Source organism: Nyctereutes procyonoides, unplaced genomic scaffold (genome assembly GCF_905146905.1).
Source record: "Nyctereutes procyonoides isolate TBG_1078 unplaced genomic scaffold, NYPRO_anot_genome, whole genome shotgun sequence".
NCBI lineage: Eukaryota > Metazoa > Chordata > Mammalia > Carnivora > Canidae > Nyctereutes > Nyctereutes procyonoides.
The window spans coordinates 20,632,265-20,656,065 of NW_026575034.1; the positions used below are offsets into that span (position 1 = coordinate 20,632,265).

General features: G+C 39.5%; 3 protein-coding genes across 4 annotated transcripts in view; 1 reads left to right on the plus strand and 2 right to left on the minus strand.

Moving 5' to 3' along the window:
- LOC129504828 (aminomethyltransferase, mitochondrial-like) lies at window positions 1-1,116 on the plus strand. The gene is given in 1 exon segment (XM_055317711.1): window positions 1-1,116. A coding segment is annotated over 1 exon segment (1,116 nt).
- Window positions 1,117-4,184: 3,068 nt separating this feature from the next.
- Window positions 4,185-23,801, minus strand: part of LOC129504787 (olfactory receptor 2AG2-like) — a 109,175-nt gene continuing 89,558 nt past the window's right edge. Inside the window, exons 1-2 of one of the 2 annotated variants that reach the window (XM_055317658.1) lie at window positions 6,757-6,771; window positions 4,185-5,157 (exon numbers count right to left, since the gene is read on the minus strand). In XM_055317658.1, coding sequence (XP_055173633.1) covers window positions 4,185-5,135 — 951 coding nt within the window. In that variant the 5' untranslated portion in view covers window positions 5,136-5,157; window positions 6,757-6,771. Of the gene's footprint in view, window positions 5,158-6,756; window positions 6,772-23,801 lie in introns of those variants that run through there. The other variant, XM_055317657.1, reaches the window with a different exon arrangement.
- Window positions 14,988-15,941, minus strand: LOC129504789 (olfactory receptor 2D3-like). The gene has a single exon (XM_055317660.1). It carries the CDS (start codon window positions 15,909-15,911, stop codon window positions 14,988-14,990), a length of 924 nt encoding a protein of 307 aa, XP_055173635.1. The 5' UTR covers window positions 15,912-15,941.

Sequence of the window (23,801 nt, forward strand, 5' to 3'; positions counted from 1 at the left end):
ATGACTTCCACCCAGCTTTATGACTTCCACCCAGCTCATGGCAGGAAGATGGTGGCGTTTGCAGGCTGGAGTCTGCCTGTACAGTACCGGGACAGTCACGTTGATTCACACCTGCATACACTCCCGCACTGCTCATTCTTTGACGTGTCTCACATGGTGCAGACCAAGATACTTGGTTGTGATTGGGTGAAGCTGATGGAGAGTCTAGTGGTTGGAGATATTGCAGAGCTAAGGCCAAACCAGGGGACACTGTCGCAGTTTACCAATGAGGCTGGAGGCATCGAAGATGACTTGATTGTGACCAGCACCTCTGAGGGGCACCTGTATGTGTTGTCCAACGCTTGCTGCTGGGACAAGGACTTGGCCCTCATGCAGGGCAAAGTCAGGGAGCTTCAAAACATGGGCAATGATGTGAGCCTGGAGGTAGTGGATAATGCCTTGCTAGCCCTGCAAGGCCCCACTGCGGCCCAGGTGTTGCAGGCCGGCGTGGCAGATGACCTGAAGAAATTGCCCTTCATAACCAGTGCTGTGATGGAGGTGTTTGGTGTGTCCGGCTGAAGCGTGACCCACTATGGCCACACAGGAGAGAATGGTGTGGGAATCTTGGTGCCAGCAGCAGCGGCAGTCCACCTGGCTGCAGCTCTGCTGGAAAACCCAGAGGTGAAGCTGGCAGGGCTGGCAGCTCGGGACAGCCTGCGCCTAGAGGCAGGCCTCTGCCTGTATGGGAGTGACATCGATGAGCACACCACGCCTGTGGAAGGCAGCCTTAGTTGGACACTGGGGAAGCGCCACCAAACTGCCATGGACTTCCCTGGAGCCTCGGTCATCATTGGCCTGCTGAAGGGCAAGGTGCGGCAGAGACGTGTGGGGTTAACATGCGAGGGGGCACCTGTGTGGGTACACAGCCCCATCCTGAATATGGAGGGCACCGTGATTGGTACAGTGACCAGTGGCTGCCCCTCTCCCTTCCTAAAGAAGAATGTGGCCATGGGTTATATGCCCTCTGAGTACAGTCGGCCAGGTACCCCACTACTGATAGAGGTATGGCAAAAGCAGCAAATGGCTGTGGTCAACAAGATGCTCTTTGTGACCACAAATTACTATACCCTCAAGTGAAAGTGGCTTGGGGCAGTGGTCCAGGAACCTGGACCTGGACGGCATTCTATAAGGGTTGGTGAGGAAGCTGAGGCTGAATACACTGAGGGTAGGTAACTAGGGTGGAGGTTAGTTCTGGTTGCCCTGTAAGGGGGGGCCCATAACACCTATTCTCACCCCCCCACCCTCGTCCTAGGCCTCTTCAATTTCAAGACCCCATTTCTTTCTTTTTTTATAAATTTATTTTTTATTGGAGTTCAATTTGCCAACATACAGAATAAAACCCAGTGCTCATCCCATCAAGTGCCCACCTCAGTGCCCATCACCCAGTCACCCCCAACCCCCGCCCTCCTCCCCTTCCACCACCCCTAGTTCGATTCCCAGAGTTAGGAGTCTTCCCTGTTCTGTCTCCCTTTCTGATATTTCCCACTCATTTTCTCTCCTTTCCCCTTTATTCCCTTTCACTATTTTTTATATTCCCCAAATGAATAAGACCATATAATGTTTGTCCTTCTCTGATTGACTTATTTCACTCAGCATCATTCCCTCCAGTTCCATCCACGTCGAAGCAAATGGTGGGTATTTGCCATTTCTAATGGCTGAGTAATATTCCATTGTATACATAAACCACATCTTCTTTATCCATTCATCTTTCGATGGACACCGAGGCTCCTTCCACAGTTTGGCTATTGTGGACATTGCTGCTAGAAACATCGGGGTGCAGGTGTCCCGGCGTCTCATTGCATCTGGATCTTTGGGGTAAATCCCCAACAGTGCAAATGCTGGGTCTTAGGGCAGATCTATTTTTACCTCTTTGAGGAACCTCCACACAGTTTTCCAGAGTGGCTGCACCAGTTCACATTCCCACCAACAGGGTAAGAGGGTTCCCTTTTCTCCGCATCCTCTCCAACATTTGTGGTTTCCTGCCTTGTTAATTTTCCCCATTCTCACTGGTGTGAGGTGGGATCTCATTGTGGTTTTGATTTGTATTTCCCTGATGGCCAGTGATGCAGAGCATTTTCTCATGTGTTTGTTGGCCATGTCTATGTCTTCCACTGTGAGATTTCTGTTCATGTCTTTTGCCCATTTCATGATTGGATTGTTTGTTTTTTTGCTGTTGAGTTTAATAAATTCTTTATAGATCTTGGATACTAGCCCTTTATCTCATACGTCATTTGCATATATCTTCTCCCATTCTGTAGGTTGTCTTTTAGTTTTCTTGACTGTTTCTTTTGCTGTGCAAAAGCTTCTTATCTTGATGAAGTCCCAATATGACTGCCCTATGACCCAGCAATTGCACTGCTGGGGATTTACCCCAAACATACGAATGCAGTGAGACGCCAGGACACCAGTACCCCGATGTTTATAGCAGCAATGTCCAAAATAGCCAAACTGTGGAATAGCCTCGGTGTCCATCGAAAGATGAATGGATAAAGAAGATGTGGTTTATGTATACAATGGAATATTACTCAGCCATTAGAAACGACAAATACCCACCATTTGCTTCGATGTGGATGGAACTGGAGGGTATTATGCGGAGTGAAATAAGTCATTCGGAGAAGGACAAACATTATATGGTCTCATTCACTTGGGGAATATAAATAATAGTGAAAGGGAATATAAGGGAAGGGAGAAGAAATGTGTGGGAAATATCAGAAAGGGAGACAGAACATAAAGACTCCTAACTCTGGGAATCGAACTAGGGGTGGTGGAAGGGGAGGAGGGCAGGGGGTGGGGGTGACTGGGTGACAGGCACTGAGGGGGACACCTGACGGGATGAGCACTGGGTGTTATTCTGTATGTTGGTAAATTGAACACCAATAAAAATTAATTTATAAAAAAAATAAAAAAAAACCATAAAAAAAAGAGACAAATTAAAATAAAAATTTTAAAAAAAGATGTGGCATATGTATACAATGGAGCATTACTCAGCCATTAGAAACAACAAATACCCACCATTTGCTTTGACGTGGATGGACCTGGAGGGTATTATGCTGAAAGAAATAAGTCAATCAGAGAAGGACAAACATTGTATGGTCTCATTCATTTGGGGAATATAAAAAATAGTGAAAGGGAATAAAGGGGAAAGGAGAGAAAATGAGTGGGAAATATCAGAGAGGGAGACAGAACATGAGAGACTCCTAACTCTGGGAAACGAACAAGGGGTGGTGGAAGGGAGGTGGGTGGGTGGTGGGGATGACTGGGCGACGGGCACTGAGGCGGGCACTTGATGGGATAAGCACTGGGTGTTATGCTCTATGTTGGCAAATAGAACTCCAATAAAAAAAAGAATATGAGCTTCTTGCAACTGTTTTGATGTTTCAAATATATCTTTACACATGTAAAATCACATTTTTTAGATCACATTTTTTTAATTCAAGTATTCTATGCAACAGATGCCTCTGTTACTGTGTCTATATTGAATCAAATCTGGTACCTTCACATTCTATATTATTCATCTCTTGTTTATTTTTAAACACTATAACAATGCACTATTTTCATTATTCACTATCTCAACATAGGTATTATCTTTATCTATTCAATATGGACTACTTCTTAAGTCTTGAGTACAAATGCAGTTACAAAATTATTACTATTTCTAAATAATTGCTTGAAAAACCTAATAAAGAAGGCCACTTTATCTTATGAGGGTATTTATTTCAAACTTTAATCATCTAAGAGAGCAGTCCTCCTCTGTTATTTAGAGGTTACTGCACTTTGGTCACCCTAAAACTAATGCTGTTTCTCACTGCTGCATGATATTGAAACTGAAACTTGGTCCCCTAACCACGTCTACTTACTTGCTAACCATGTCAGGATGATGCCCTACCATGAAGTGAGTCGATGATACTCATTTCATGCTTTACTTCTTCTAGTATCTTTTACAATATGGACATCTAGTTCCTTTTACAAGGTCAGGGTGGTGTGTCCCGTGTAAGTACAGCTTAAGGGGTCAATGCTCACAACTATATTGAAATATAAATTTTTTAAGTGTTTGTATCTACTTGAACAGAGTACCACATAAAGACCAGTTGTGTACAACTTTTGATCGGGAAAAGAAATGGTGAGAGACAAGCTATGAATCCTCTTTAGAAGGTACAGTGTGTTGGCAACATATATTTTCCCAGGACCCTTCTCAAGGCCCCCATGACCTCCTGATTCCTCAGGCTATAGATAAGGGGGTTCAGTGCTGGAGTGACAACCGTATAGAAAAGAGAAATGACGTTGTCCTGCTTGGGGCTGTGGAGGGAACTGGGCAGGACATACATGAATGTGGCAGTTCCATAGAACATCCCAACGACTGTCAGGTGGGAGGAGCAGGTGACTAGGGCTTTCTGCTTCCCTTCATTAGCGGGCATGTGAAGCACAGTACACAGGATTAGTGTATAGGAGGCAACAATGGCAGAAAGAGGCATCAAAAGGAAAGTCACTGCTGTCACACACACCAAGAGTTCATATCGGGAGGTATCTGCACAGGCCAACTTCAGCAAAGGTGGGATCTCACAGAACAGGTGCCTGATCTTCCGAACTTTACAGAAAGGGTAGTGCATGGTATACAAGGTATGGCCTAGAGCACTCAGAAATGCCAGGATCCAGGCCATGGCCACCATGAGCCAGCAGACCCTTGGCCTCATGAAGACCATGTAGTTCAGAGGATGACATATGGCCACATATCTGTCATAGGCCATGAAGGCCAGCAGCAAGTCCTCTGCACTACCCAGCGTCAATACCAGAAACATCTGAAGGGCACAGCCTCCAAAGGAGATCGTGTATTCACTGTGCAGAAAATCCACGAGGGCCTTGGGAGTGACAACAGATGTGAAGAGGAGGTCCATGAGTGAGAGCTGGCCGAGCAGGAAGTACATGGGCACGTGGAGCCGGGAATCCACTGTGATGACCAAGAGCAGCAGGCCATTGCTGGTCAGAGCCAACATGTATAGGACAGTGATTGTGGCACAGAGCAGTTCAGGAGACCCACTGGCATTCAGAATCCCCATCAATATAAAGCCACTGCCCAAGGTGGAGTTCCAGTACTCCATTCTGTGTTGTTTCTTTAGTTGCCTAGAAGCAAACACATTCTCAGTGAATGTTGGCTAAGGTGGCCCCTCGTTTGTAACATCACAGGCTCCTGATGACGACCAATGTGAATCCAGTGAGGTGATGTCTTTCCTACTGGACATGGATTTGACCTCTTGATCTCTCAGGTTCTGATACTTTTAATTGTATCTTGAGGAAAGAAGCATCTGAATGGAGAGCAATCATCACAGCAATAGCTAAATATTAATAGGTCACTACATGAAAATATCATGCAGGACATCAAGTCTCGATATGCATCTTTCCAGAATGATTAAATCATTTCTCTCTCTCAATAGAAAGCAATATCCTGGCACCCAAGCCCTTGATTACTTTTTAACTATGTTTTAAGTATAATATTTGTCTCATGATTTAAACCCCAGTTAGTGTCCTAACAGACCTGTTCTGAATAGAAAATCCTAAAGCAGGTACAGAGGTGTGACTTCAACAAAGCACTTCTACTTTATTGTCCATATACCTTAGGTCTACATTTGTTTGTAGCACTCAAGGCTGTAGATGTAAGCCTCACAGGAAGACCTAAAGTATGTCCACCTCGGTCACCCCTCTGGACCAATAACCTCCACACTCTCCATGTGCAGAAGGGATTCTAGACTGAGACACAGGTTTGGTGTGCTTGATGTGGTGTTGATTTTATGAGCTAAACCTTTAGGCTCAATGACCACATAGGTGTTTTATTACAGGTTATGAAAACATGCGAGCCTGGAAGGACTCTAAACTCTGTGAAGAGGAGGCCGTGCCCAGGAAGATCAGAATGTTTGTCTTTGGGAGAAATGACTGAAAGGCGCTGGCAGCAAAAGAGCATGTGCTAGATGCTGTAATCAGGCTCAATAAGCCTACCCTCCTTCTCTTGCACCTGACCCAGATCCCTGCTCTTCCTCCTGCTGGGACAGAATATCTACACTGGATTGAAGAGCCACAGGGATAAGGAGGATGAACTGCTCTTCTGGAAAGCTGCCATTAGGGTGTGGCACCCACCCCCAAAGAAAAGTCAGAAAAAACAGGGACCTGGGTTTAACAACTATCAAGGTCATGCATCATGGGAACTAGCCCGATAGTCCAATTTGACCATGCATCAAAGAACCTGTAAGGGAAGCAAATCATTCTGTAAGTCTTTCTCCTATATTGTGGCTTCTATATTAGGACATTTCACAGGTTCGTTTACTGGTCTCTTCTGGGTTCACTGGACTTTAATGGTGGAAAAGTTTTAGAGCATATGACAGGCAGATCATTGATTTTTAGCTGGCCCTTTGATTTGGAGGCATTTATTACCAGAGAGGTGCAAAAGTCCCCTATCAAAGGCCAGCAAAGTCTGGGCTCTAAGGACAGGTACTGATACTCCCACCAGGAAGCAGACACTCAGACCTGGGATGTAGCATAGACTGTTTCTTCATTTTCATTCATTTGTCTTCATGTTTAGAAAACCAAGACTACGGGGCCTTAGGACAGAGTACAGAGAACCTGGAAGACAGAGTAGCTTAAGTTCTTAGGGTCTGCTTTGGGCCCTGTTTCTCAAATCAACATGTCTAGAGGATACTTACTTCCCTGAAAGAGAGAGAAAGTTTTTACCTCAGGTAGTGAGAAGCTGAGCTGCCTAACCATGGAAACTGCCCTGGGGGTGGAGAGTCAAAGATTGTCCTGTAGAAATGGGGAAAGAGTGAGCTTTTTCAGCAGTGTCCAACTAGTTTAAATTTTGACAAGTTAAGAGCCTGAGGAGTCTGAGCAAGGCAGGTGTCAGGCCTGTTTCTGGTCCTTTTGTTCCTTTAGAAGTCTTCTCTGGAGATGTAATAGAGTCAGAGGGCAAATACAGTCCTTGGGCAGTTTCCGTGGAGCTCTTCCTTCAGAGATGGATTTCCTGTTCTCACAGCTGTGGAGAATTAGGAGAAACTGCTTCCATCACTCAGTTCTCCAGGTGAGAACCCATCCAGCTCTTCTGGAGAAGTTGTCAGACTCAGTGCTTGGGTCCAGATGCTCAGACTGTCCTTTACTCTTGCTGGGGTCTGGAGCAAAGATGAAAGCAGTAGGAATCTGGAGGAAGTAGATATGGGAAGAGCTACCCAAGGGAGACCTTGCTGTGCCTGTCCTTGGGGAGGCTTGGCTCCTTATCCCGTGACCCCACTCTCTCTACTTTATTCCACTCCTACATTCCCAGGGACTTATCTTCTCAGCTGATATGGTCTCCCCTGGAAATGCTGGTCCTGGAAACAGGATGTTAATGAGTCCTCTTGGGCATGTTTCCTGGCCTGGGTTTCCTGCTCTGTTCTCTCACTAAATGAGTCCAGATCCAGGATTCTATCCTACCTTAAGGAGGCACTGATAGCCCATTTCTAAATTGCTGACTGGATAGACCAGGAAGCAAGGATTCTTTCCATGGTCCTTGCTCTGCCCCCAGATCTTAAGGTGGGTTTTGTGTCAGTTGTAGGACAGTCCCACAGTTTCTTTTATGAAGTTGGCCTTATAGTTATTACCAAGATTCTATTTCTCATGGTCATTTTCTGTCTGTTTGCCCTGTCATTTGTATGCTCTTCTTGTGTTATAAGTTCTTCCTCTGTGACAACACATGAGAGACTCTTAACTCTGGGAAATGAAGAAGGCATGGGGAAGGGGAGGGGGGTGGGGGATGGGGTGACCCGGTGACAGGTACTGAGGGGGGCTCTTGACAGGATGAGCACTGGGTGTTAGGCTATATGTTGACAAAACGAACTCCAATAAAAAAATATACAGAAAAAAAAGTTCCCCCTCCAACATTAGTCAACCTCCAAATATGATAAAGATTTCTCTTTTCAAACAAACAATACTCTTTTTCTTTCTTTTTTAAACCAAATCTCTAAATAGCCTCTTTTTTGCCATAATTTTTTCAAAAAGCATTTATAATAACTGGATCTACTTCTACTTTCAATTGCTCATTCACTGTATGTGAAGGTAAGACTTGCCACCTGCTACATCAGAAATCCCAGAAATAACAGTATCATAACTCAGTCAGAGAACCCAGAAATAATAGTAGCATAACCCAACAAAATTGTATTTCTCACTCATTAGCTGTTCAGTGCATATTTCTTATTTAGGGAGTTGTCCTTAACTGATCCCCTTAATGGGGTGGTTTGGACACCCAGGCTGTTTCCATTGGTGGAGCCAATCAACATTTTCAATAGGTGATTCCCAGGTTGACAAGAATACTCTCCATTCTGGTGTAGTCTGAAAAGAAAGAGATGCTGCTGTATCAAGCATAGGTGTTTCTTATGGCTCAGGTTTCACTTCATGGCACACTTCAGTTCTTCATTATACTCTTCTGCCCATGTGTCATCTCCTGCCAAGTACCCTACATGAGCTGAATTGATATACTTGGTCCCAAAATCACCAAAGACCTCTTTGCAAAATCCAGTAGTGTGTATTATTTTGTCTTACTGGGTGTGTTTTAAACTCACTAAATCCCAATATTCTTCCTTCTTTGGTGCAAAAAGACTAAAGCTTTTTCTGTTCTGTTTCTCACTACTAACATGAGTAGTTTCTTTTTCTTCTGAGCTCAGGGTTAATCTGGTAGCATACTACATTAGCATATAAAGTTCAGAAGGACAAGAACTAAGCCTGTTTTATTCCCAATCACATTTCTAGCTTCTAGCATGGTAACTGCACATGGTTGGTACTCAATAAATGTTTACTAAATTAATAAATGAGTGAATGAATGAAAATTTCTATCACAGCTGCTCTCAAATTCCAACTAAATGATCCATGAAAAAATGTCTATTCAGGTTTCTACCCACTTTTTAATTGGATTGTTTGCTTTTTTGCTCTTGAGCTGTATAAGTTCTTTATATATATTTGATATTACCCCCTGTTGAATATATCATCTGCAAGTATCTTCTCCTATTCACCAGGTTACCTTTTGGTTTTGTTGATAGTTTCTGCCACGGTGAAGAAGCTTTTTATTTTGTAGTCCCAATATTTATTTTTGCTTTTGTTTCCTTTGCCTGAGGAGACATATCCATAAATATGTTGCTCAGGCTGATGTCCAAGAGATTAGTGCCTATGTTTCTTTTAAGAGTTTTATGGCCAGGTCTCACATTTAAGTCTCTAATCTATTTTGAGTGTATTTCTGTGCTTGGTAAAAGAAAGTGGTCCAGTTTCATTCTTTTGCATATAGCTACCCAGTTTTCCCAGCACCATTAAATGAAAAGATTATCTTTTCCCCTTTATATATTCATGCCTCATTTGTCATAGATTAATCACGTGGGTTTATTTCTGGGCTCTCTATTCTGTTTCATTGATCTATGTGTTTATTTTTGTGCCAGAACCATACTGCTTTGGTTACTACATCTTTGTAGTATATCTTGAAGTCTAGGATTGTGATACCTCCAGCTGTGTTTGACATTTTTCACAAGAAGACATACAGAGAGCCAACAGACACATGAAAAGATGGTTATTATCACAAAATATCAGAAAAATACCACAAAAAGATATCACCTCACATTTGTCAAAAGGTCCAGTATTAAAATGACAAGAAATAACAAGTAATTGGTGAGGATGTGGAGAAAGAGAACCCTCATGCACTATTGGTGGGAATGAAAATGGGTACAACCGCTATGGAAAACAATATGGAGGTTTCTCAAAAAATTAAAAATAGAAATATCATATGATCCAGTAATTCCAGTAGGGCTATTTATCCAAATAAATGAAAACACTAACCTGAACAGACATATATGTTCCTTTTTTATTGCAACACTATTTATAATAGCTAAGATAATAGAAGCAATCCAAGTGTCCATCCATAAATGAATGGATAAAAAATATTTGACATATATAAAATAAAATATTATTCAGCCATAAAAAAGAATGATATCTTGCAATTTGCAACAACATGGATAGACCTAGAGGGTATTCTGCTAAGTGAAATATGTCAGACAAGAACACGACAAATACCCTATGATCTGTATATGGAATCTAAAAATCAAAACAGATGAACAAACAAAAAAACAGAAACATAAATACAGAGAACAAACTGATTCAGAGGAGTTGGGAGTTGGGGGGGTACACAGGGAATAGGTGAAGAAATTAAGAGGTACAGACTTTCAGTTGTAAAATAAGTCCGGGAGATGGAAAGTATAGCATAGAGAATATAGTCAATAATATTTTAATAACATTTTATGGTAACAGATGGTGAATATACTTATTGTGATGAATACTGAGTAATCTATAGAATTGTTGGATTACTATGTTTTTCTTTAATTTTTAAATCATATCTCTAAATAGCCTCTTTTTTGCCATAAAAAAGACATTGTATGTCAACTGACATTGTATGTCAACTATACTTGAATAGTAAAAATGTAAAATTTTAAAATAACAGTAAATAGTAACAATGATCTATAATCCAATTTCATCTCTACATAATACCTTTACCTTCTGTAATTGTTGTTAAATATTTGATCTGGAAATCACTAAGTAAGTCATTAAACAAATAAATAAATAAATATCCATGAAAATATAAGTATTTTTTAAAATTGACTTCAGGTCAGTAAACTAGAGATAACAAAGGTTTTAGAACAATATTTAGATAAAATGTCCACCAACTGTATAATTTAACAAAGAATATGTTTAAAAATAAGTTTTACTTTAAATTTGGAAACTTAAAATTTGACATATCCAAAGAATTTAGATAGACTAAGTTTTATTTACAACTAATTCCTGACTAAAAAAGACTCCCTGGACCAGAAAAATGGAAAAATATCATCTAATGGTACAGAAGCTAGTCCAAGTCAGAGCTTTCCCCAGTTTCTCCCTCCCTCCATTTCTACCTCCCTCACTCAGATCCCCAAAGGACACATTTTTCAATGAACATCAATGGATAAGGCAGATAGTATGCATTTGAGACAATTTGTAGCAAGGAAAACATAATTATAAACAATGAGATCCCTCAGAAGTTGACCCTGAGCAAAGATGTGAGTGAAAAATAGTTTATTTAGGAAGTGATTTCAGGAAAAATTAGTAGGATGGGGAAGTGGAACAGAAAAGCAAAAGAGCAAATAAAGGTTCTGTCATCAAGTTACTGTGGGCAACAGGATCTTAATTCTCCTTGGGAACTCTGAGAATGAGAGTATAACAAGTGTCTCAGAGGCATATCACTCCTAAGGTGTGAGGGATCTGGGTGATTTGTACACCAACTCTCATCAATCATCAATTAAGGCCTATTTGCTACAGGGAATATTAATTCCCTGGGCCATTCCGGCCCTCTATGCATGAATTGACATACCAGCCAAAGAAAGTCCCAATGCAAAAGATGCAGATAATGGCTCTTGGAAGTCAAGCTGCTCTGAAGTGATAAGGGTCAAAGGATATGTAGAGGGCATTGCCCTAATTGCTATATCATAAGACAATAATATTTAAGATAAATGAGTATTCAGAGGTATAGTCTTAAGTTTACTAGAATGTAAAAATGATGAAGAGATTTTAAAAATGAGATACCACCTCACACCAGTGAGAATGGGGAAAATTAACGAGGCAGGAAACAACAAATGTCGGAGAGGATGTGGAGAAAGGGGAACCCTCTTACACTGTTGGTCGGAATGTCAACTGGTGCAGCCACTCTGGAAAACTGTGTGGAGGTTCCTCAAAGAGTTAAAAATAGATCTGCCCTACAACCCAGCAATTGCACTGCTGGGGATTTACCCCAAAGATACAGATGCAGTGAAACGCCGAGACACCTGCATCCCGATGTTTCTAGCAGCAATGTCCACAATAGCCAAACTGTGGAAGGAGACTCGGTGTCCATCGAAAGATGAATGGATAAAGAAGATATGGTCTATGTATACAATGGAATATTCCTCAGCTATTAGAAATGACAAATACCCACCATTTGCTTCGACGTGGATGGAACCAGAGGGTATTATGCTGAGTGAAATAAGCCAATCAGAGAAGGACAAACATTATATGGTCTCATTCATTTGGAAATATAAAAAATAGTGAAAGGGAATAAAGGGGAAAGGAGAGAAAATGAGTGGGAAATATCAGAGAGGGAGACAGAACATGAGAGACTCCTAACTCTGGGAAATGAACAAGGGGTGGTGGAAAGGGAGGTGGGCGGGGGTGGGGGTGACTGGGTGATGGGCACTGAGGGGGGCACTTGATGGGATGAGCACTGGGTGTTATGCTATATGTTGGCAAATTGAACTCCAATAAAAAAAGAAAAATAAAAAATGGTTAAATGATGAGTCTAATGGAGAATAAGTAAATATAACATGGTATATTATTATTTTTAAATTGTACTACTTGACTGAATTTCCTGGAACTTCAGGTAGATACTGCATCTACACTAATGCAATGGAATAGAAATATTATTTGAAATAAAAAATAAGACAATATTTGCCATATACGTCCAAATTCTAAACATTAGGGAGGACTTACTTACATAGAGGTGATCAGTAAATGATTTATAGTCATTAAATCTTAAGCCCTTCTAGGGTATGAAAGAGAGATAGTTGGAAACTGGTGGAGAAGAATATCCTGAAGATATTTTTCAGGGTAGTCGTTTACTCTTCCATCCATGAGAAAATAAGGTGCTTCCCCTCACCTTAAGGGACAAGAACTTCAAAAGTACTACTGGAGAACTTCATGTGTCTCATTTGGAATTTGATGAATGTTAGAACAAGTACTTTCTTCCCAAATTAAAAAATCTAAAGGTCAATTACGGATTGGCATAGTTTCCCTAGTTGAAGAGAAGAGACAGCATTCCATGCTCCCAGAACTTAAAAAAATAGAATTAAGCATGACTGCACTTAGCCATATGTGAATCCTATAGGAGAGAATTAGCTAAGACTCTTGATAAAGGTGACTCAGGCCAATAGAACTTCCTGGTAGGTTTAGGTGACCTCCCAATGGCAGGGAGTGGGGGGGCAGGTAAACTATTAAGGAGGAGTCCTATGTGACCAGCTAAAAGAGATAGGGCTTTTAAAGAGGTGATTAAGTAAATTTGCTCATGGTGGGCCCTAGTCTAATCTGAGTGGCATCTTTATTAGAAAAGGAAATTTAGACACACAAAGAGACTTTTGGGGTACATGTACATGGAAGAAAGGCCCTGTGAGGACACAGAGAGAAGGCGGCCATATGCAAACCAAGTAGAGAGGACTCAAGAGAAACCAAACTTATTAATATCTTGATCTTGGCCTTATGCCTTTTACTTTCTCTTTTCTCTCTTCCCCTTCTTTCCATCTACCCCCCATTTGCCAATCTCACCCCAATTAAAAGTGATTAATTTTTCTTATCCAAAAATATTTCAGTGGTTGTTCATACCAATCACTTTCAGTACCAAATCTTATAATAATGTTTTGGAGTTCTTATTCCTATCAACAAACCCAAAAGTTTCTATAATTGATTTATATATTTGCTATTGTCCTCCAAGCTTCTTGGGCTGACAGCCTTCTATAGGTACATATCCACTAAGAAGAAGATTTGTAGCAATTTTATTCAGATTCCTTTCACTAGGGGTTGGTGAAATACATAAGGAAACAGAAACACCATTCAAAGCAATGAGATGTTAAAGTTCCTCATGTACACGAAGCAATATAAATTTGTATAATCTTATCACCACTGCATGCCCTCTTGAGAAAGAGAGAGAGAGAGAGAGAATTCTGAGAGGATAAAATTGAAATGTTGGCCAGTCTTATTCCTGGAGGAGGAAATACATGTGATTTATTTTTTTTAATACCTCTTGAATTATTCCATACATAATCCGAAAAGGAAACATTTAATTTTATTTTCTGAGGTTGAATTCACCTATCCTCTCCACTTCCTCTAAAACAAAGATAAATTTGAAAGCACTCTCAAACTGATTGGTATGAGAGATTGCAGACAGCTACAGAGATGAGGAGGGTATGGAAAACAATTAATTGACATATGAAATTGGCCTAAGATAAAGTAGTACTTAGCAAAGGGTGGAGAAGCAACCAGATTCAACACTATTGGTAAAGAATTCTACATGGTCAAGCTTACTTGTCACTGACAACAGACACTTATCCACACAGACAATTGTACATACTTGCCTACTATTTCACACTTGCACATGCTATGCATAAAATCATCCACCAAAAAATGGAGGACAGAGATAAGAGAAAGAAGAAATGAATGCTTTAGAAAGAGTAATGATGCAGTACAGTTAAATTCATTGCAGCAAGGACTTGAGAGTTACAGAAACACTATAGTGTTCCATCACTTAATCAGAAATAAGGCAACTGGAGGTAGCCCATCTATGGGTAGAATTCCACAGATCCCATAAGATACCTTATGTCTGACTTCAATGCTGGCCTTTTAACAGTTACTGTTGATTGAGTCAGGATGTGGAAACAGAACCTCAGCAAGCCCATAGGTGACAACTTGGACTTCCCAGCTCATTTAGTGGGTAAAGGATGCTAGAAATAGGTTCAGGGAGATCAATCAAATTTTTTTTCTTGGTCCAACATTTTAAGGGTGAGTGTACTCTGCTAGGAAAATATTTCCCCCAGGGACTAAATGGCAGAAAGAGACCACTGGACAATGAAAGAGTGCAACCTCCCCTTAGGACAGAGCATGGCTGTCTCTTGTCCCAGAGATAATGAAACCTTTTAAGGAAGGCACAAAGTTTTACTCATATTGTGATGTTCTGGAGACAGTGCTTGCACAGAATAGGCATTTAATGAATATTTGTGGAGAAGAAAATCAACTGAGGCATATAAAGTGAGAGCAAGAAAGGATAAAGATAGTAGAGATATTGTTGTCAATCACAATCTTCCAAGTACTTAAGAAAAATGTCAAAAATCACTGCCTCTGAAGGTAGACTATCTTCTAACCAGGTTCCTGAGAGCCCCCTTCACATCCTTGTTCCTCAAGCTGTAAATGATGGGGTTCAACATGGAAGTCATAACTGAATAGAACACAGAGATGACCTGATCCTTTTCATTCATTGTCTTGGAATTCGGTCTCATGTAGGCAAATATCCCAGACCCATAGTAGAGAACCACAACAGTGAGATGGGAGCCACAAGTAGAGAAGACCTTGAGCCTCCCTTCTACAGACTGCATCTGAATCACTGTGGAGATAATATGCCAGTAGGAGACAAGGATGAGGGAGAGAGGTGCTAAGAGGATAATGACACCCATTGAAAAGAGGGCCATCTCAGCCTTGTAGGTGTCTGCTGAAGCCAGCTTCAGGAGTGCAGGAGGTTCACAAAAATAATGATTAATTACATTCTGTCCCTGGTAAGGGAGACACAGTGTAAATGCACTGTCCACTGAACATACAAATGCTCCACTGACCCAAGACACTATAGCAAACTGGACACAAACTTTTTGGGTCATGACAGTGGAATAATGCAGGGGCTTGCAGACAGCCACATAGCGGTCATAAGACATCACTGCCAGAAGTGCACACTCTGTACACCCTGCAAGAAGGAAGACAATGATCTGTAGTGAGCATCCAGCGAAGGAAATGCTTTTCCTTTCTACAAGGAAGTGGACCAACATCTGAGGCACAATGCTTGTAGAGAAACAGAGGTCAGCAAAGGACAAGTTTTTGAGGAAGAAGTACATGGGAGTGTGAAGTCGAGAGTCAGTCTGAATAAGGATTATTATGAGCAGGTTTCCAAACATAGAGAGGAGGTAAATGATCAGGAAAACACAGAACAGCAAGATCTGGATCTTTGGATCCTGTGAAAGACCCAGCAAGATAAATTCAGCCACAGTAGTTTGGTTTCCTTCTCCCATTGATGTTTATTCCTGTTTACCTGTTATCAGAAAGAAAACACATGCATTCTGAATGTTCAATTTCACAAACTTTATAAATGAGTGCAATAATAAACAGTGTACCTTGTTAGACTATCAGCTCTCAGATGCTTCCCAATAGGTGTGCCAGTTAGTATTAAGGTGCATATTGTTATTACATAGTTTTTAAGCACATTTTTTCCTTGCTTGATCCATTCAGTAAGGCTATCATACTCAATATGGCTTCTCAATCAATTTGATGTCAATGTATTTACATATTGCTAAATTACTATTAAGTTTTCAGAGGAATTGTCTTTGGTTCAATTTAATTTTTTTCTTCTCAAAAAATATTTTCTATTTACCTGGATTAGCAGTCTGAGAATGAGGTGAGCTTGTTTAATCAATAAAAACCACTTTTGCTTTTGTAATTCAAAATCAAAACATAGAGATCAATGACAAATTTGTTTATAATAGAGTAGGAGGTTCAAATATGGCTAGAGGATCAACAGATAAGTTGTACCTACTAGTTCTTGTTTTTTTCAATAGTACTTTTAAAGAGGCTTCTTAAGTATCAATTCAAACAGGATAAACAAAGAGAATAAAAATTTATATCCATGGATCATAATCCTGTCCCTGGTACAAATATGTCACATGACAAAGAGGAAAAGGTACATGAAAAAATTTGACATTCATAAATGTAACATAACGATACTTGAGTGTCCAGTGCCCTGTTCAACATCAACAACAACAACAACAACAACAACAACTAAAAGCCAGTACTAAGCAGGAGCTTGAACTTCTGAACTGGATATTAGTGAATTTTACAGCTCCGTAACACCCAATCTCAGCTTATCTCTGACCTCCATGTCAGCTGAAGTGGACAATTCTGACTTGCTTGGCACTGCTGACATTCTACTTTAAGGACCTCCTGCCTGTCTTTTGGCATTCTCCCCAAGATGTTGGAAGTATGACCAAGTCAATGCCCAGGGGCAATCTTTCACCAGAGGGCAATGGAAACTAATGAATAAAGGCACCAAATATTTCTGGGAGGCACTTTGTATGCTTCTTACACATTGAGCTCTAGGGAGTTAAGTCCCCATTGTCTATGCCATGTTTGTCACTATTTATTACTATTACTATTACTATTATTATATCTCCTAAGCAGCTTTTTCAGAATCTTTTTCTTAATCATCAATCCTCATGAAATTTTAACAGCACAGGTATATTGTACATCTATTTATATACTGCAACTCTCTAGAGGGCCACAAACCATTGGTATATTTAAGATTTCTCTCTTCTAAGAACTTTGGCATCTGTTTTGTCCCCGTAGAGAATGCCTGGCCTAGAGTAACAACTTCATCAATCCAACTTCATTGGTATTTAATTGTATCTTGTCTTACTGCTTCCTTACACCACTTCTGGAATCACTTGTCAAATAAGCTATCTGCGCCAAAGTTCTTTTCTTAGGCTGTGCTTTCAGGAACCTATACTAAGAAAAGTCTCCTGAAGAAGAAATGTGTGGGAAATATGAGAAAGGGACACAGAACATAAAGACTCCTAACTCTGGGAAACGAACTAGGGGTGGTGGAGGGGGAGGAGGGCGGGGGGTGGGGGTGAATGGGTGACGGGCACTGAGGGGGACACTTGACGGGATGAGCACTGGGTGTTATTCTGTATGTTGGTAAATTGAACACCAATAAAAATTAATTTATTAAAAAAAAAGAAAAGAAAAGTCTCCTGAGATGGAGACTTGATGAAGGCAAAATGAAGAAGGCTGCCTTCTTCAACCAGGGAGTCTCAGCTGTGCCTGATGATAATGACTAACACTTACTGAGTGCTTACTACATGTCTGGCACAGTTCTAAATGCTTTATCTGTGTTAGCTTATTTAATCATCATGATATTCCTATGAGGAAATATTTTCTTTATTTTTTTTTGTATTGGAGTTCAATTTGCCAACATACAGCATAACACCCAGTGCTCATCCTGTTAAGTGCCCCCCTCAGTGCCCATTACCCAGTCACCCCAATCCCTGCCCACCTCCCCTTCCACTACCCCATGTTCATTTCCCAGAGCTAGGTGTCTCTCATGTTTTGTCACCCTCACTGATGTTTTCACTCATTTTCTCTCCTTTGAGGAAGTATTTTCAATCTCTATTTTACAGCTGGGGGAATTAAGGGTAGACGTGCTCAGTAACTACTAGTCACTCAGATATCAATTGTCAGAATTGGAATCTAAAGCTCTAGAGTTTTGTTCTAGCATCTGAGCTTTTACATCTTCAATCTTATTTCAGTCAAAATTCCAGCTACAGCACTGAAAAATCCAATCATGTAGATGAACTTGGCACAGAGAAATCTTGGTGCAATGCTCAAGAGACAAAGGAAATTATCCTCAATTCCAAACATGTTCATAAATGGCATGGTCCTAAAATAGGCTGAAGTGAAGGTTTTCACACCACTTTTAGTTAGAAAATAAACTGAAAAGAACTAAGCCTTGTAGTAAGGCCCCAGCTACACTTTTTAAGTTTAAGGAGGATATTTGTAATAAAAGAGAGTGTTCAAAATTCAAGTAGAACAACCAATCAGATTTAAGGGGCATGTAACAGATCTGCTAGCAGGGCAAACATGGTACAAAAGTCAATTTGATTCTGGTGCTACTGCTGACTATATGGTTGCCCTAAATTTATCATTATCACTCGGATTACTAGATTATATGTATAATGTAGAATATTTAGTAAGAGATAAAGGAACCTAGGTATCCTGTATAGGATCTTGTACATTGGGTAGCAGAGCATACTATGACTATACTACCACCACCATTAATGTAATCATAGTAATAACAACCCAGACTAAAAAGCTTACATACATGCCACTTAACATGCTTCAGGCACCCTTATAAGCATTTAATATTTATTAACTTACTTACCCCTCAGAAGAGACTCAAAGAGGTAGACTACTACTAGTCCCATTTTATAAATACAGGTTCTAAGGTTAAGTGAATATATATAAAAAACTTTCAAGGCTACAGAGCTAGTAAATAATTGAATCATGATTCAGTCCCAGGTAAATCTAATTCTAGAACCCAAACCTGATATTGTCCTACTGAATAGGAGTACAGATTCTATTTTTAGAGAGACAGTCTGGAACCAGACTCTGTCTGAGTCCACAGAAAAAGGCATAAATGGAATGTACCACTGACTTAGGATTTGGGAAAATGTAAGGCAGAGGCTAATCGTATTACACAGAAAAGAAACAAATATGCTACCTTTCCATAGTGTGGAATCAAGTGGACAGGAGGCTAAGCAGTATGAGTGCAAATATCTGCAATATCTTAGAATTCCTGAAAGTTGGTTTGCTGCTCTCCTTCTTTATATATTATTCTTTACGGATCTGATTTAAGTCCTTTGGCTCAACTATCACTTATATCTAGACTGCCTCAAAGGTTATCTGACAACTGACCACTATTTCTAAGCTTGAATTCTACATTTTCAATTTTTTCTGGATATTTTTTTCAAGTTTTTATTTAAATCCTAGTTAGTTAACATATATAGTAAAATTGGTTTCAGGTATAGAATTTAGTGATTCGTCACTTATATATAACACATACTGCACATTACAAGTGCCTTCCTTAATGCCCATTATCCATTTAACCCATTCCCTGCCCACCTTTCTCCATCGACTCTGTTTGTTCTCTATATTTAAGAGTGTCTTATGACTTACTTCTCTCTCTCTTTTTATTTCCCCTTCTCCTATGTTCCTCTGTTTTGTTTCTTAAATTCCACATATGAGTCATATGTTATTTGTCTTTATCAAACCGACTTATTTCACTTAACATAGTCTAGCTCCATGCACATCACTGCAATATTTGCAATAGAATGTTTTGCTTCTGCCTCAAAATCAACATATTTGGAATTTAATTTTACTCCATAAATAATTATTAACTTAAGGGACCCCATTCCTGGAAATACCACTGCCATTTTTACCTACACATCATGACCAAAAAATATAAAATCAGCTTTGACTTCTTTTATCCTCCTTGTTCTCTCAAGTTGATCAATCATCAAGTTCATCTTTTCAGTCATCTCTCAAATCTCTAACTTTTCATTGCCATTATCATTCTGGCTAGTCTAGTATGTCATTCAATTCTGCTTGTATCACTTCAATACCCTTCTAACTTGTTTTCACACCCTAGAATCAAATACATCTTGTACTCCACTGATGACTCCTCCAAAGTAAATGGTTTCCTATATCCAATTAAATAAACTCCAAATACTCTAGATGAATATTTATTTAAAGCCTACCTTATGTTTGTCCCAATATCCGTCCCGTTTTCCTTAGAACTGTCTTTGCTTCAGTGATATCAAATTGCTAATTAATTACTGATATCAGATTCTAAGAGCTTGGTAAAGTAGAAAAAAACATAACAAAAACAGCTCATATATCTGTTAACAGAGAGTGGTTTAAAAATTATAAGAGAATATATGTGCTCATTTAGAAAAACTGTTGAATTTCTAGAGGCAAAAAAACAATTTTTTAAAGATTTTATTTATTTATTTATGAGAGACACAGAGAGAAGGCAGAGACATAGGCAGAGGGAAAAGCAGGCTCCTCACAGGGAGCCCAGTGTCAATCCTAGAACCCCAGGATCTAGCCCTGAGCTGAAGGCAGATGCTCAACCACTGAGCCACCCAGGCATCCCACAAAAAAACAATTTTTAAAAAGTTCTGAGTTACCAATTTTTTTAAAAGCAATAATATAAAGAAACTGAAAACCATAGGAAATACTATACTGGCTTTTAAATATTTATAATTGATAAGGCTCTGGCACATATAGTTTTACAGATGTATTCTATATAAACATCAAGGAATAGATAACTCTTTTATTATTTATTTATTTGAGAGAGAAAAAGAGCACAAACTGGGGAGTGGGGGGAGGGCAGAGGGAGAGGAGAAGCAGATTCCCTGCTGAGCAGTGAGTCCACCACATGGGGCTGGATCCCAGGACCCTGAGGTCAAGACCTGAGTGGAAGGCAGATATTTAACTAAGTCACCCAGGTGCTTATAGATAATTCTTAAATTTAAATTATATAGGGGATAAAAAAATAGGATGTTGACAGTTTCAAGTAACAAAATCCATCTCAAACTTTTTGAAATATATTGCTTTTGTAACTGATAAGGGCTAGATTCAGAATATGATTTATCCAGTGGTTTAATATGACAAGAAGCCTGAGTTTTCTTTCATCTTAAATTCTGTTATTCTAAGTGTCACCCTTATCTTGAGAAAGACTCCACTTATGATCTTAAGATGATTACAAAAAGCTTCCAGTGTTATTGCCTTGCTCAAATAAGAAAAAAAAAAAAGGAAAGTCAAAACATATTTAACCAAGACTGCTGCCAAAAGTTGATATTCAGCCAGATTAGGACTTTTCATTTTAGGGATGCCTGGGTGGCTCTGTGGTTAAGCATCTGCCTCCAGCTCAGGTAGTGATCCTGGAGTCCCGGGATTGAGTCCCACATTGGGCTTTCTGCATGAAGCCTGCTTCTCCCTCTGCCTGTGTCTCAGCAGCCCCCTTCTGTGTCTGTGTCTCTCATGAATAAATAAATAAAATCTTTTTTTAAAAAAAAGAAACTCTCATTTTAGCAGTGGAGGTGAGGGAAGGAGAAATTAATTCAGTCTAGGTCAAGTTCTGGCAACTAGCATAGAGTTATGTACCAACTACCAGAACTCTCTTTAATGTTTTCTTCCCTTTAATCTTTGTATATGCTTTGAAGAAAATAAACTATCTCATAAAGTAGTTACCTTAAAGGTGTGTAGGGATGAGAAAAGACAAGGAATGAGTTTCAAGGATGCTGATAATTTTCTTTTCTTTTTTATTTTTTTATTTTTTTTTAATTTATGATAGTCACACAGAGAGAGAGAGAGAGAGAGGCAGAGACACAGGCAGAGGGAGAAGCAGGCTCCATGCACCGGGAGCCTGACATGGGACTCGATCCTGGATCTCCAGGATCACGCCCCGGGCCACAGGCAGGCGCCAAACTGCTGCACCACCCAGGGATCCCTGCCTGATAATTTTCTTTCTTAAAATGGATGCTGATCACACGGCTATGCTTATGATATGAAAATTCACTGGGCCATACACATATAAGTTGTGTACTTCTATGCAGATCTGTTATGCTTTAATATATAAGTTTATTTTTAAAAAGAACATTTGGGAAGTATAATTATGTTGTCTTAGAAAAGAGCACTCTTTTAAGATAATTGAACCACAATATATTACCTAAATGAATTAACTGTGGTTTAAGATTTTATATTATTTCTTAAAAATTTCTGGATTCAAAATCTTAAAAAGAATAGAAAGAGGAAGAGGAGAATGAAGAGAAGAAGAAGAAAAAGAGAAGGAGAGAGTGGAGGAGAAGAAGAAGAAAGAGGAGGGGGAGGAAGGGAAGAAGAAAAGAACAGAGAGGAGGAGAGAAAAGATCTTCATGAAAATTATAAAATGTTACCAACACAATTCAACATAGTGTATTTTTCTAACATTTCCCATAATTTAGTAGCCTCAGAAAGTAGACTTAGAAGATAATCTCCAGATACATGTAGCAAAGTAGTTATACTAATAGCTAAACTTAAAAAAAATCCTAACTTAGCAATAAGAGTGAGTTCTTTCTTTCCTCAAGCCCATCTACTTGACTCAGTTAATTCTATATTTTACTGCTATTTTCAACACCCCACTTTTGATATCAAATTATTATTAGACTGTGTTATTTGTAAGTAAAAATAAACCCAGCATGCTTACAAAAAAGAGTTTCTACAAAATACTTATAAAAACAATGACAATGTATAGATTTTAATTACCTAAAATCACGTGAGGTTTTATCCAGACACTCAAGATGTTTCTTTACAGCTTTCCACATAGTCCTTATCATTGTCACCCTCATCCTCAGTTATGAGGGCTACATGCTCTCTTAAAAAAAGATTTTACTTATTTATATGAGAGAGAGAGACAGAGACAGAGATAGTGACAGAGAGCACCAGCAATGAGAAGAAGGAGATGCAGTCTCCTCACTGAGGAAGAAGCAGGATGCAGGGCTCTATCCCAGGACCCTGGGATCATGACCTGAGCTGAAGGCAGATAATTAACCAACTGAGCCACCAAGGTGCCCTGGATACATGCTTTCTTGCCCACATCTAAAAATAAAAATAAAGTTTCTTTGCAATAGGCATTCCCACCAAAGGTACTTTGGTATCTTAGGTACTAAGATAAAATCTAATATAGCATAGAATCATATTCTCTACAAAAATATGGATCCACAAAACATCGGCAAATTTTGAGCATAGGAAAAATGATATTAAAAACATAACTATCAAATATCTAATTCAGCTCTATATTTTCTATTTTATTTTATAATACATGTCAAATTCAAATGCAAAAGTCTGGTAAAGAGAACATATACAGTGACAAAAATTTCACGTTCAATTATGGATGCAAAAATTACAAATATAATAACAAATGATAAATAGAAGTGTATTAATGAGAAATATATGATACCTATGTAGTTTTACCAAGGAACATAGGTATTTTTTAACTTTAAGGGATAAGAGGCAAATAATAACATCAATTGAGGAATATAAAAACACAAATATAGATTTCCAATTCTTTTTTTATTATAAATTTATTTTTATTGGTGTTCAATTTGTCAACATATAGAGTAACACCCAGTGCTCATCCTGTCAAGTGCCCACTTCAGGGCCCGTCACCCAGTCAACCCCACCCCCCACCCACCTCCCCTTCCACCACCCCTAGTTGGTTTTCCAATTCTAATAATTGTCGGATACCTATTTTAGACCAACATTTCCACTGAAAACAATTATAAATCCATGAGACAAAAATCTTGGGA